Source organism: Cannabis sativa, chromosome 1, assembly GCF_029168945.1.
Source record: "Cannabis sativa cultivar Pink pepper isolate KNU-18-1 chromosome 1, ASM2916894v1, whole genome shotgun sequence".
NCBI classification, from domain to species: Eukaryota; Viridiplantae; Streptophyta; class Magnoliopsida; order Rosales; family Cannabaceae; genus Cannabis; species Cannabis sativa.
This window is the reverse complement of record NC_083601.1, coordinates 45,953,097-45,967,833: the sequence shown is the minus strand read 5'-3', so window position 1 is coordinate 45,967,833 and position 14,737 is coordinate 45,953,097. Positions and strand designations below refer to the sequence as shown.

General features: G+C 34.9%; 2 protein-coding genes across 3 annotated transcripts; one reads left to right on the top strand and one right to left on the bottom strand.

Moving 5' to 3' along the window:
* Positions 1 to 3,380, top strand: LOC115705287 (E3 ubiquitin-protein ligase At1g63170). Of its 2 annotated transcripts, none has more exons than XM_030632590.2 (5): positions 1 to 234; positions 984 to 1,863; positions 1,968 to 2,093; positions 2,170 to 2,461; positions 2,701 to 3,380. In XM_030632590.2, exons 2-5 carry the CDS (start codon positions 1,190 to 1,192, stop codon positions 2,881 to 2,883), a joined length of 1,275 nt encoding a protein of 424 aa, XP_030488450.2. In that variant the 5' UTR covers positions 1 to 234; positions 984 to 1,189; the 3' UTR covers positions 2,884 to 3,380. The 2 variants fall into 2 exon arrangements, with proteins under 2 accessions (XP_030488450.2, XP_030488451.2); XM_030632591.2 differs by having other exon boundaries at positions 36 to 234; positions 1,023 to 1,863.
* Positions 3,381 to 3,682: 302 nt separating this feature from the next.
* On the bottom strand, positions 3,683 to 13,516 carry LOC115705251 (N-terminal acetyltransferase A complex auxiliary subunit NAA15). The gene is made up of 26 exons (XM_030632532.2): positions 13,287 to 13,516; positions 12,165 to 12,243; positions 11,727 to 11,809; positions 11,488 to 11,637; positions 11,119 to 11,234; positions 10,331 to 10,436; positions 9,812 to 9,883; positions 9,609 to 9,724; positions 9,383 to 9,515; positions 8,739 to 8,816; positions 8,609 to 8,662; positions 8,437 to 8,507; positions 7,653 to 7,707; positions 7,464 to 7,559; positions 6,791 to 6,919; positions 6,594 to 6,676; positions 6,268 to 6,498; positions 5,775 to 5,907; positions 5,588 to 5,695; positions 5,343 to 5,474; positions 5,178 to 5,234; positions 4,975 to 5,072; positions 4,832 to 4,890; positions 4,627 to 4,738; positions 4,464 to 4,564; positions 3,683 to 4,382 (listed from the first exon to the last, which is right to left on the bottom strand). Exons 1-26 carry the CDS (start codon positions 13,335 to 13,337, stop codon positions 4,186 to 4,188), a joined length of 2,700 nt encoding a protein of 899 aa, XP_030488392.2. The 5' UTR covers positions 13,338 to 13,516; the 3' UTR covers positions 3,683 to 4,185.
* Between the last annotated feature and the right edge of the window lie 1,221 nt (positions 13,517 to 14,737).

The following is a 14,737-nucleotide window of genomic DNA, read 5'->3' as shown; positions in this document are numbered from 1 at the left end:
TATCAAACTTCATAATCGAACGGTATAGATCATCTGGTAATCACTGCCACAGCTCATATGATCTGAATGTTTTACTCGTCTCTTTCCAAACGAGCTTGCGTGAGCAATGGAGCACAAAAGCTGACGCTGTTGATTTTTATTTCCCCCTTTTCTAACCGAGAATTTATAAGAGAAAGGCGAAGAAAGTCAGTTGGGATTCGTCGATACTCTATTGTGGTATCCAATTTGAATACGGTGCGAACTTTCTTTCGTAATTTTCACTAAATTTGTGTCATTTGGGGTGTGTTTTCAAATTTGTGTTAAGGGTTTGGATTTCCATGTGATCTTTTCTGTTTTGTTGCTCAATTTCAAAACTTTTTAGTGGGTTTGCAGTATTTGAGTGATTTTTGTCATTGGTTGGTTCGATTGGTTTGGTGGTGGAGACTTTTTAGTGGGTTTCGATTATTTTTTGACCATCTGGGTTTTTGCGTATGATTTTATTTTGTGGAATTGTACTTTGAATTTCGTATCTTCACTTGGTGCGTTTATGTGTTTTGAGGCTGTTGGGCATTGACTTTTTCTTTCAGAGCTTCATAATGACATGTGGTTTGGTTTCAAGTATGCAAATTTGATCACAACCCATCTCTTACATTTTTCAGAAATTTGGGGTTAAGTAAATGTGGATAATTTATTCATATTTCTTATTTCGCCTTTGTGAAATTAGCATGTGGATCTCTAATCTTTCATTGTTTTCAAGTATTTTCCGTTTTTACTTAGCAACTCTTATGTGATTTCCTTAGTATGTATGCCAACAAAGTGAAAAAGTAACTGCCCATTTCTGTTTTCTATGTTATACAAAAGCCTTTTTACTCCCTTGCAGTATGCAATGTGATTGGTACGTATCAGAAAAAAACAAGAACTTGTTTTGAGTAAATTTATGTCTCTTTCATGGTTTGGATTTTGAAGGAATCAGAAGAGTTAATTCTTGTTTTGTTCTTTCACAGCTTGTATATGAAAAGTAAAGAGTTTGTTGGACCTTTCAGATTGTTTGGTGTGTGATCAGGTATATGGTGTAACTCAATGTGCATATAAAGATAAGATTTCTCAATCTATATATTAAGAGAGTGAATTAGGGGATAAGTTGAGAAGTTGGAAAATTTGAGGTTCTCAATCTATGCTTTCTCGCCTTCTAATTTGGTGGTGGACTTAGATGGACGTTTCCTCTCTGGATCCTAATAGTGCGACTGAAACTGATCAATTCCCTTTGTTACCGGAGCGAATGGAAAGTCATACAAGTCGTGAGCACACAATTGACATAACTAGAAATGATGATGCTTCATCGAGCTCATCTCATGATGATCATCATCCAACAATGGATACAGCTCCGCATGTTGACAGACCATCTAGCAGTACAAATGTCTCCACTTATCAAGCTACTTCCTCCTCCACAAACCGATTAAACACAAGGAGTTCTTCGTTTATGAGGAGAGGTGACGGATATGGTCGTCGTCGAAGGAGCCCCTTGAATTCTGCATTATGGATTTCAGTGGAGCTATTTGTCACTGTGAGTCAGATTATAGCATCTGTAGTTGTTTTATCGTTATCAAGAGATGAGAACCCACAAGCCCCATTGTTTGCATGGGTTGTTGGTTATGCATCTGGCTGTGTTGCAATGCTTCCTATCCTTTACTGGCGTTTTCGTAACCGCAATCGTAGTACTCAACAAGATTCTACTCGACCCGAACAAGGCTCTTCACATAGTAATCCTCCTGAACTGGCATCTTATACAGCTATTTTTGTTAATCAACCATCAGACGTAGGCAATAATCAAGCCCCTGAATCACCCACAAGGAATAACCAAACAGGAGGATCCTTAAGTACACGGTACTTGAATTCATTTTGGTTGATTATTTGATCATGGTTTGTACTTTTCTATCCTTTCTGGGATTATGATAAACCATAAACTAATTATAATTCTTATTCTGTAGATTTAATGGCTTTGTGGACCATTTCAAAATGGCATTGGATTGCTTTTTCGCTGTCTGGTTTGTGGTGGGCAATGTGTGGATTTTTGGAGGACACTCCTCCCCCGCTGATGCTCCTAAATTGTATAGGTACTTATTGAAAACTTTACTCTTTGTTTTTACTGGAAAGAATGATTGAGTTAACTATGCATTGTGTGCTATACAGGTTGTGCATAGTGTTCCTTACCTTTAGTTGCATAGGATATGCTATGCCTTTCATATTGTGCGCAACAATATGTTGCTGCTTACCTTGCATAATTTCTGTGCTGGGCATTCGGGAGGATCTTTCTCAAACAAGGGGAGCCACCGTTGAAACGATTAATGCCCTGCCAACCTACAAGTTCAAGTTAAAGAAGCATGAAGATGGTAATGAAGATGAGCTTGATTCTGGAGTTGGTGAAGGTGGGATCTTGGCGGCAGGTACAGAAAAGGAGCGTGAAATTTCTGGGGAAGATGCGGTAAGTCAATATGCTACTCAACGGTGAAAATCACTACGTAATCAAAATTAAGTTTATCTTATCAAAATCTAATTTAGGTTATGCTAATATCAGTTAACTGTATTCGAGTAAGACTAATATCCTAATGAATAGCAATTTAGATTATTACAAACTTTTTCTCCTCTTAATTCCTTATTTGCATTTGTCTCTGCAATTGCCAACTGAGATGTTCTTGTGTCTTCTCTGTCAATGTACTGCAGGTTTGCTGTATATGCTTGGCAAGATATGCAGATAACGACGAGCTGCGAGAACTAACATGTACCCATGTTTTCCATATTGAATGCGTGGACAAATGGTTAAAAATCAATGCATCATGCCCTCTATGTAAAGCAGAGCTTACTGAGCTCCTCCCAACTTCACCGGTGGCAAGAGACTCCAGCTAGCAATAGGGAGGAAAAGATGGGCAATGGGTCACCTTCGGTTTAAACATTAAAAAAAAAAAGCATGGATTTTAGTCCCGATATTCTCGATCTCTGTAGGAACTGAAAGTCAGGGATTAGGTACAACAAATGCAAATTTCCTGGAAATCCCTGATACTGTATTGCAGAGGCAATACAGTGAGATAGATGAGAAAGGCTGTCTCTGATTCTAATAAGCTTGGGCCCAGAATAAAACAGGGGGGGTATGCAGAAAGAACAGTTGTATCTAAGCTTTTCCTATATTGTTAAAGAAGTTGAGTTTCTCCTCAACTCTCTCCATTTTGACATTTATAGAGCTTTGTGAAAATTGACAGGGAACACGTTTTCACATGTTGCTGTCTTTCCACTGCTACATCTTTAATCCTGTCGTGGTTGGATGAACTTTTGATCCTTGTAAGTTGCAAATGTATTATATAATATTATTATTATGGGTGAAAATGAAGTCAAGTCCTTGCAATTTATTTTCTGTTGAACCAAGTGATTTATTACTGAAAATTTGTACATAAAGCTTCCTCTGTTGATGCTTATGGCTTAAACCAAGTTTTGGCTAAGTCTCCGTAGCCAAATGCCCGTCTTATAAAAGAGTTACCTTATTCCTTTTCCTTTTTAGTTGATTTACATGAAATGACTCACTATGATTACCAAGGGTAGAAAAGTGGATTGTATTTTTCGAATAAAAAGGTTTAGATAAACAGCCATGATGGATTATATAAAACCATAGCAAAATTGCAAATTATTCAAAATAAAAAAGCTGCAAATTGGCTAATTTAAAAGTTCCATGGCAAAATTGTTTGACATAATAAGCTGTTTGTACATACCAATTAAGTCAATAAAATGGGCAAAATACAACACGCTGACCGGATCTAGAACCATAAAAATAAATTAAGAAGAAAAAATTCAGCTCATCCTAAGCAAACCCAAAAACCCGAGAATCATCCCGTCTAAGATGAAAAGTGATAAAATTTTGAGAAAATGACAGAAAATTCCAACTCTAGAAGCACAATAAAATAAGTATTTATACACATTTGCGGAAGGAATACATTTTCACAGTTGACGAGGTAGAACTGGGGTTTAAAGAAAAACTAATCTGAAGAGCATTGGTAAAACTGGAATCACCAGTAACTCGTTCGCGCAGTCCACTCCGAATGAGCTGCAACACCCAACACTGGATGATTGTTTCTCAGCTTGGTTAGGTCCATGACAGTACCCCCCGGAAAGCGCAACTCTAAAAATGTTTGAACTGAACTTTTAGCCTCAATATCAGAGTCAGATGGTGAGATCTTTAAATGCCTCTAGCTTTCCATTTAACGCAAGAGAAGAATCTGCAGTTTTCCCAGCTACCAAATGGTTTCCGTTTTCTGAGTTGTTACTTTGGTTGTACACAGAATTGGGCATGGCAGAGCTGAGTCTGCCCCCCAAGTATGTGGAGTATGGAAAGTACTTGGCACATTGCTCCTTCCATCCTACAAGAAAACAAGTGTATGTAAGTTAGGCACCATCAACACAATTTTCCATGTGTCAATTGTGAGCTTTTTGGTACTCACTCGAAGCAGCATCATGGTCAGGAAGAACTGTTTCTAGGAGTTTGTGGACTCTGACACAATCTTCAAGTGTCCATTCCCCAATAGGCCCAAGTGCTCCATTTCTGCAATGAATACATGTCAAGCAAAAATGAAACTCCTCAAAGCAACATACAACATTTATTACCTTGGCACCGGATTGTTTGTTGCCTCTTCAATTAGCTTAACAGCCTCAGCTTTCTTGTCAGGCTGTAAAGTATACAGTAGTTCGGCAGCAGCAGCTCTATGCATTAAGGAATCTGCAGGAAGCCGGGGAAAAGTTTAGCCAAAACAGCACTAGACATGATGAACTATGCACTGAATTAAATTGAATAAGTTTGACGACAATCCACCTTTATGTTTCTCTAAGAAAATCTTGTTGGCCTCGATCAGAGATTTCTCATGCAAACCACTATTAAAAAAGAAAATAAACAGTTAATTTAATATTAAATATGTATAGGCACAAAAAAGAGAAAGTATAGAGTAGAGAAAGAACCTTATTGTCGGGCGTTCTGCTTCCAAGACACTTGAAATGAGTTTTTCAGCATCTGTAACAGGAGTGGGCATCGAGTCCACTTTATGGAAGAATTTAATCTATATTCAAGCAGTTTAACAATAAGTTCAAGGGAATAAACAAATCATCAAAAACTGATAAGGACATGTACAAACACCATGGCCATATATAACAGAGATACATACTAAACAGCGATGTGTATCTGGGTGTTCGGCATTCAACCTCAGTAGTTGCTTTACAGCCTACAGTCCAAAGACAAATTAATCATCAATTGACCTTTTATGCACCTCAAGAGAAAAAGAGGAGTCAAAATGCAAGCTTCTCAGCTGCATGCTTAAAAAAAAGCTTACCTGAAAAGCAAGCAAAATCTTTTGTTTTCTCACATTAACTTCAAAAGAAAGCAAGTGAGTTTCTAACGAGTTAGGAGAGTTCTTTTGAAGCAACTTCAAGTACTTTGTAGCTTCTGAAAGTGGATCTTCCACCTGAATAAACACATAAATATCAGACAGGGAAACACTCTTCCTAGAGATGTACAATAACGAAAAATGGAAAAGACGGTTCAGGAAGCTAATAAATAAATAAAGTCACACAGAACCTGCAACAATTTCTCCCCATGGGGATCTGGATCAACAGGTTTCACATTTCGTTTCCCAGTCTTTGAGACACTATTAGCATTGGATTCTTCATTTTTAACTTCGGCCTCCTGAAAGAATGCTCAACGTTAGGATGGAAATGAATTGTAGAAGAATGGTCAGAAAAGCTACAGAAGTCAGAAACATTACTTTCTTCGCCCGAGCTTCTGCTTTTCTCAATTTTTGCCTCATTTTCTTTTTCTGGGAAGGAGCCAACTTGGACATCTCATCATCTTCCTCAGTGGTTGACTTTGGAGGGGAATCATACAACTTTATATAGCATCTGGTAGATGAAAACCCACAACCAACATATAAATACAGAGCAAAAAATAAAAATTTTGCAAGAATAATACAATACAGCCCAGCATAACTGGCAATATACCAAATTGAATTTTAGCCCTAGAAATAAACCAATGGTCAGATGTCTAATCCATATTAATTGTCAATTCATTCCTGCAAACTCATTCAGTCCTCTCTAGAGAGGTCTTAATTCCGCAACTGCACGTGCTCTTTTTTTCAACTAACCAACTTTAATTTCCAATTAAAAAAGTAACATTTATTGTCAAGTTAACAAAATCAATCAAGGAAAAATTTATAGTACATCATGAGAAATCGAACGTGGAACCCAATAAAAATACTTCACCTAATTGCACCAACTGCTGCTTTATGAAAATATGGATGTGAATGCAATCGGTCTTGAAATTTAAGCATTTCAACGTATGTACGTAAAGTCATTTTTCTCAAACAATAAGAATGGAAGTCAAATTGATCTTCGGTGATATCAGCATAGTGCTTCTCTACAGCTAGAAATTTTTTTAAAGCCCGACCAAGATCACTTTGACGGAAGTAACTTTCACCAGATTCCAGCTCATACCTTCAAAGTGCAATACAACAGTAAATACTTAGAAGCAACAACCAACATAAATTGCTTCAACAAGTAAATAGATCGAGCCGTGAATAGAGACATACCACATGCACTGCATGTCATGCAAATTGGTATGCTGATCTCCATCTTTAGTGAATAACACAGCAGTTCTCTCAGCTAAAGTCACCTGCGAAATAGAAAATGCAACATGAAGCACATGCAAAACATCTAAAGCCACAGAAAGAACGAACAATTCATAATAAGTTCAAATGATCATTGGTGGAAAGGACAGTTTCAGTACCTGATCAGCCTGAAGCATACGCTTAACACATTCACTGTTGATGTAGCGGTCAGCAAGATCCATACATCTAGCTTCATCTGCCAATGCAGCAGCAGCAGCCAAATCACCAGCATGCTTCAAAATTCGGCTCTGTAATAAAAGACAAAATTTCAAATTTTAAAGGAAGAAAAAAAATAATTAACAATCCTGCTAACTCAAAAATTTTATAAGCTCAATAACATTGAAAAGAAGAGGACTGTGCACGAGAGAGGATCAAATCCTATTTCCCTGGGCAACACAGCTAAAGATACAACTCCAGTTAAGTTCTTATTTGGACGATCCAAAGGATACCCTTTACAATTAAGCTAAACCAATTCACAAAAGTAAATCGTACAAACTCTAGGGTAAACGCATGTGAAAAACCTCTAGCCAACAATATTAAATCTCCTCAAGACAAGAATCACCAGGAATGATCATTTCAAAATATATCCTCATGTCACATGTGTATCTACAGATACACTAACGTGCACAAACTCCTATAACTTGTCGACTAACATTGATTTCAACAGTAAAAATTCTATGCTATAAGATTGAGAAGGGGTAAAAATTAAAACTTTGTATGGACAAAAAATCCTTAAAACATGTCAAGAAAAATTTACATTAAAAAAATGTTTCCTTGAGAATCTTAACAAACCTTGCCAGAGTATAAATCAATCGCAGTTGGGGTGTGCTCAATGGCCTCATCAATTTTAGAAAGAGCAATTTCATATTGTCCCCGTCTGTCGTAATGCTGGATCCAGACAGAAATTCTAAGCAAAAAAAAAAAATACCCAAGCAAAAATATAAAGGGGAAGCAAAGGGAACAGAATTAAAGGTGGCAAACCTGTGCTAATAGGAATAAGGTCCACATAAGAGTTGAAGGAGGTTCTTTCTCTGACCTGCATTTGAAGTAAATATTAAGAAGAAAAAAAAGGCATCATCAATAAGAATTACCAAATGGATGCCTCTGGCCACAAAATCATGCTGCTTAACAAAAAAGGCACTTGCAAGATGAAAGTTTTGAGCAAAATAGAGCATTCTCCATTAACAACTAAAATCTTTAAGCATAGAGATAATTTTATAATAATACCGTGACACACTCACTGACCCCAAATCTAAAAGCATATTGCTTACATCATCAGATTGAGTATGACAGAAATACGATTGGCTGTTAATTTAGTATATAAAGAGAGCATGAAAAAGATAAGTCAAATTTATTCCACCAAATCAGACAACACAAAACAAAGCTAAACAAATACAGAAAACTATAAACTATAAACATTTTATTTCATTTGGAAATATGTAACTTTTTATTGAATGAACATTATACTTCCCAAAAATCAAGATTCTCAACCGAGAAAAAATATCACAGAACCAGAGTGAATCAATGAAAGGAAATACAAAGATGAGAATGGAGGTGGAGGAAGAAAACTGCAACCTCAATAACCCAATCCGCTAATCAACTAAGCCACATCCAGAAGACAACTCTTATGCAATTCCATATTATGGAAATAGCATTAAATTACTAGAAAATATACTTGTTAACTATTTCCAAATAGGCTTAAGTGAAGTCAATGAATGTTTCAACGTGAACTGCAATAATGCAAATAATTGCTGACACAGCTTACCTCCCGGGGAATTGACCAGTTGTTCTAACTGCATGCTCCAGTTCAATAATAAGTTCCTCAAGAATATCTGCCTGGAAAAGAGTTGTGACAAAGGCATAACTTAAACCTACAGAACATACTTTTTCTTTGCTTCTAAAAAAAATGGAAGGAATCAAGAAGAATGAGGAGCAACCTTGCCAGGATGATCATACAATGGAGAAAGATCAGTGAACAATGACGGGACTCCCTGAAAGCATGAAGAATATAAGCTGCCATAAAGTATAAAAAACCAGTTAGAGTAATAAGAAAGGAACCGTAGATACCTTAGTAAGGAGGGGCTTAATATAATTGTCTGCTTCTTCTCGAAATCTGTCACCTTGCAGAAAGTCGAGCGGTATTCTCTGAAACACCCAACCCAACAAAGATTCAGTGATAAGTCCAGAAACAACAAGAGCATTAAAAAAATAATGCTCATGGTCATTCTAATGCTGGAAAAACATAGTAGCTACACGCTAATTTAATTGCATTAACCACTTAAATCACTTGAGGAAGTTGTAGCCGAGCATTTCTAAAAGTAAGTAAATGTGACACAAAATCGTGTCTGAAATGGAACAATGGTATCTATACCATGAAGAAATTTAGAAATTAATAGTAAATCAAAAGGCCAGCCCCTTGAAACTAATTTAACAGCAGTTTATTAATAATCATTTACCAAAAATAATCTAGTGTACAAATTTAAAAATTAACTAGTGCAGAACACAGAATCTAGTTTACAAAATTACAGCAACCAAAGAACCTCAAACTTAAAGAGATTACAAACAACTCCATCACAGCAGTACACACTATTGAATAGAATAAAGCCCAGTGTTCTTACAAGTTTGTGCAAAAGGCTTCATAGCAAAGACAAAAAGGTGACCATTGCATGGAAAGCAGAGCAAAGTTCAAATAAAATCAAACAACTTTTTACCTTGACAGCAGAAGACCAATTGTATTGCTGCCTAAGGGAATTGTACAATGAATCCAGCTGTTCGATTTGATCAGGTGAATACTGACCATTTTCAGAATAGAGTCCAACACACTTATGAAGACCTTCATAGTATCTGAAAATGAACTCAAAAAATCAATAACAAAACATGAAGCAAATCTCCCCAAGGAATTGATAAAAATAAAATAAAATCAAGCATCATAAATACCCGTAGTTGTCTGGATTCATAGAAAGTAGAACCCTGAACAAAGTAGCACCTTCCTCAAAGCGACCAAGCTTTACTAAAAGAGAAGCCTCTTGTTCTTTAACACCCAATTTATCAACCTTGAAAGACATAATAATAAATGGTAAGCACTTGAGATATGCACGCTCAAGACATAAAGCTCAAGAAATATAGCAGTTGAAACTTACTATTTTTGGCTCTTTTTTGCGCAACTCGTCAAGAGCTCTCTCGATGGAACCAGATTCTTCTAGCAAAGAAATCTGAAAAATAAAATTGATAAAGATCGCCATTAGAACCATTGCATGGGACCATAAGACGTTAACAAGTTGTTTCATTTGAAGTGTGAAACGTAGAGCCCATTGATTCAAAGCGCACCAAACTAGAAGAATCGTAACTAACAAGAAAAAGTAAATTACTGCATTCATAAACATAAGTATTTATCTCTTAAAAAATAATAAACATATTTTTATATATATGTATACCTATTTACCATACAGAAGCAGCTTTTTAAAAAAAGTCAGATAACGTAAGAGCTGTGCATACATTTACAAAATCAAGAGAACCTTGAAAAAAGAAGAGAGATAAGTAGGGAAAACCTGAGACATAAATAGATAGTAACAGTCACACCAGCACAATAGACAAACTAATCACCCATAAGATCTACAATAACATATAACATAATACAAGGAAGCTACCACTTAGAATACCTTGTATAAAAGCATCTCCCCATGCTCACAACGTTCATTTTCAGGAGGAAAGTCATCTTCTAGCGTCCCTTCATATGCTTCAAGAATTTCAACTGCTTTTAAAGCACTAACACGAAAACAAAAAAGTTTAGTAGACCAAAACTTAGTCAAACTTAATAACCCAAAGGCACAACCAAGAAGAATTAATTCACCAAAAAAAGTAAAGATGCTTATCCTTACATATTTGTGTATGCTTCATAGAGAAGAAAAAAAAATAATAGTATGATTGTATACATACATAATACTTAAAAACATAAACAAAAGAGAGGAAGAATTTCTTAAAGCACAGAATGAATTTAATTTCCATTTTAGATCTAGATTTTTTTAAAAGTTCAGCTTGCATTACTTTATGTAACTGACTTTCTGACAAGAACCTTAGAACCTGATTCACAGGTGTAATTTTTTACTAAGAACAGCTACATGAACCATGACTAGGCATCAGCAAAACTCAACAGCAGAATGACCAATGTCAAAAGCACAGTTTGAACATGAAGTCAATAGATCTATAATCTATAACCAGAAATTCATTCTACAAATTTCCAGTTGTGTATAAAGAAAAATTCTATTTGGATTATGGATGAGGGAACATAAGTTTAGAAACTTCTCGGTTGAGTTTCTAGAAACTTCAATTATATAGTAGGGTAACAATGGTAAGTGGGACCAACAAGAAAAATAATTTAAGTTGGCCACTGTAAATGATGGCCAGTACTACAAAGATAAAATATTAATAATTAAGATTAAATTCATACTTTGAATTTAAATGATGAGCAACAGCAAAACCAATCCAATTCATACGATGATTTGATTTTAGAGACAAGAGTTGTTGTCTTGTCTGAACAAAACCTGCCAAATCTCGCATCTGCGCCTGTAACACAAAATATAAAGAGCCATCATTACCTATATCAAATCAAGGAACTAAGCAACAAAATGTTTGTTGTAAAAACGATCACATAACTGATGTAATAAATAAGCATGATGTTAGCAGGAATATTTAACAAGAGTCATGTACTCCAATTAACTTTGAAACAGAAAACAAAAATGCTCGATTTCAATATTTTCTTCAAGTTACCAACAGAGCATAAGTCTCTAAAAGAAGAAAATTAACATCAAAAACATACCTGTAACAGTGACAGGTCCCGCAAAATTTCAATATTGTCTGGATCTATCCTCAGTGCATTTCTGTAGCATTTGATTGCCTCCCTGTATTCTCTATCGGACCGATAAAGAAGACCATAAACATGCCAGCATACATGACTTTTCAGATCATTCTGCAAAGAGACAAAAAAGCGTTACAGAACATAAGACCTACTGACTTTGAGACAAAATTAACATTAAAATTTTAAGACAACACTCTCACCTTTAATCCTTGCCGAACAAGCTCATATGCTTCAGATTTACGGTCCATGCAATTTAGTGTCAGCCCCTTCATTGATAAAGTTTCTAACCAAAAAAACACAAAGGAAATGTAAGTGGAGTTAATTTAGTTTGAAATTGATCCCAATGAAAATAATAAGTATAAAATAGCAAGATAATGATAAGTAAATCTTCAAGAAACACAACAATAGATCCCATAAGCATGAGGTGCATGCATAAGAATAATTAATAAAACTTACCAAAAAAATGAATGCTGAAATTGTCAATTCTCCAATACAGAAAAAGTAATACAAAAAAAACATATATACATGTGTAGGCAAAAGCAAAGAACACAAACAGAGGAAACAAAACTGAATAAAATGATAGCTAGATCAGCTAATTGTGGAGTACCAAAGTACATATTGCATGAAACAGAAAATACCTCCATGGTCTGGAAACTTTTTCAAGATGGAGTCCGCAGCCTTCAACCCCTTCTTATACTGTTTTGTCTCATAAGATTTCTGAAACAAAATATGAGATTTGATAAACACTATGGCAAGAAAAGAAGAGGGTGTCAACTGGATTATGTAAATTAAATTGCCAGTTTTTTTTAAAAAAAAAAAAGAAAATTAACTACATAAACCAGCACAATAAGATAATAGCACGACTATATTGCAAATAAACTGGCAGCTTACAGCAGCAGCCATTTTTCATCAATCCTAAATGAATTTGTTCGTGGAATATTCCTTCAAACGAATTCTTCCTCATACACACAAATAACCACGTTCACAGAGAGGATAACGCCATAAAAGAATTTAAATTAAGATAATAGAAACAATCAATCCCATTGGAGAGCCCATAGCTACGTTTTCAGACATTCATAAAATCTAAACTTGAAACAGACTCAAATGGATAATAAAAGAAAACGACATCAGCAAGATAACGCCACAAGTCTGACTTCTTCAGTCTCTATCAGGTTAACTTGATAGTAGATAGTAGACACTCTCCAGTTTTGTAATCTATCTACTACATTGCATCAACTACTGAAAATGAAATTTAACATTAAAAAATTCTATTTTAACCACCAACCAGTTCTCATTTCAACTTCTCTACATTCTTCTAGTCAAACAAACAATTCTTACAATTGATCCAATAACAAAGTTCAAAACTTAACTAATATAAGAAAGAAGAAAAATCAAAAATTTGAACATTACGATCCCTGCCCCACTATGCTCTTCCGCCGTAACAAACCAAACTATATACAATTCGCCAAAATAAACCATACCCAATTGATTCAATCATTCATTTTGTAATAAAAACACAAAAGCGATCATAAATATCAAAACTTTTACATGCCTGTCAATTCATCCAGCATTCAAACAACACAACACGAGTGAAACAATCAAACAAACGAAATCAAAATAAAAGACATATAAATAAATAAACTAGGGTTTTGATTCTATTTAAGCAGTGAAAAAGATAGAAAAAACACAGTTCGATCTTGTAGCGATTGAAAGAAAATAAAAAAAAATAAAAATGAGAATAGTAGGGAATCGAAGCTTACGACGATGAGTTTGAAGAGGTTGGCCTCCTTGGGAGGGAGAGAGGCACCCATTGTTGCAGAGGGGAAGTGAGAGTAGTAAAGAACGAAGGTGTGGTGTTGAGAGGGTTACGATGATGATGAAAAGGAGTGGTGGCGTTTATCTACTGCAACCCAACCCTACTGTGAGGAAGAAGAAGCCGAAGAAGAAGACGCTAAAAAATAAATAAACGAACAAAAATATATTATTTATATTTATATCTCAAAATTAAAAATAAAAATCAAAATATAAATTGTATTGTATTGTAGTTACTACGAAACGACCGCGAGTTTTACCTTTTGTGAAACTTTTATTGTAGTTTCTTTCTCTCTAGGGTTTATGACTTTTTATGTATTGTTTGTCGTTTATTTTGAAACGACGTGTCACTTGAGTACCTTTTGAATATTTGGTGACTAGAGGAAAAAAAAAAGTAGTTGGTGAACAATTGATTTTGTAAAAGCAGCCAAAGTGAATTTTTCTTTCAAAAAAATATTTTAATCCCAAATATTGTGAGTGGTGTGGGTAGTAATATTTTTTTCAAATCAAACTGCATATGTGATTTTTGCATATGTGATTTTTGTAATTTTTTAAACTGTAATCGTATCCGAAATCTTAAACCCGCAACAATAACACTGCAAAAATGCAGTATTGTAGTATTGTGCAATTCAATTTGAGCAATTTACACTATCATCATATTATCATGTTATAATTTTAAAGTCAATCTAATAAAATTTTAACAATATAAAAAAAATCGTCTTAAAATATTAATATCATATCATACATACTAATTATTAAGTCATTATAGTAACTTGTCTCTAAAAAATAATATAATATACACATATACTATATGTATTTGTCTTTATATGAAAAAATACAATAAAAATTATACTGTAAAAATTGGTAACTTTGTAGTACAGTGTAATTTAAATTGTAATTATTAAATTTAAAATCGTAAATTGCACCGCACTGCGTGACTTGGCAAAATAAAAACCACAATCACACTATAAAGAATTTTAAACTACATTTTTCATGCAGTGTAGGCAGGGCCGGCCCTGGGCATAGGCGGGCTAGGCCTGTGCCTAGGGCCCACCTAGTCCAGGGGCCCAAAAAAAAAATTTTGCCCTTTTAAAATTACACAATTTTTTTGCTGATTTTGAAAAATACCATTTTTTTTCTAAATAAGGGCCCAAAAAATAATTTTTACCTTATAGCCCACTACATTTCAGGGCCGGCCCTGAGTGTAGGCGATTTGATGAACACACCTACTATTAACTTAGCTGAGAAAATATTGTTATTGGGATTGGTGTCTATAATCAAGTGATATCTCAACTATTAGTAAAAAAAAATAAAATGAAAAAGTATTGTTATTAGGCATTGTGCCCAACAACATCATTTAAGGTAGCATTTTATAAATGAATAATAATTTTCTATAATA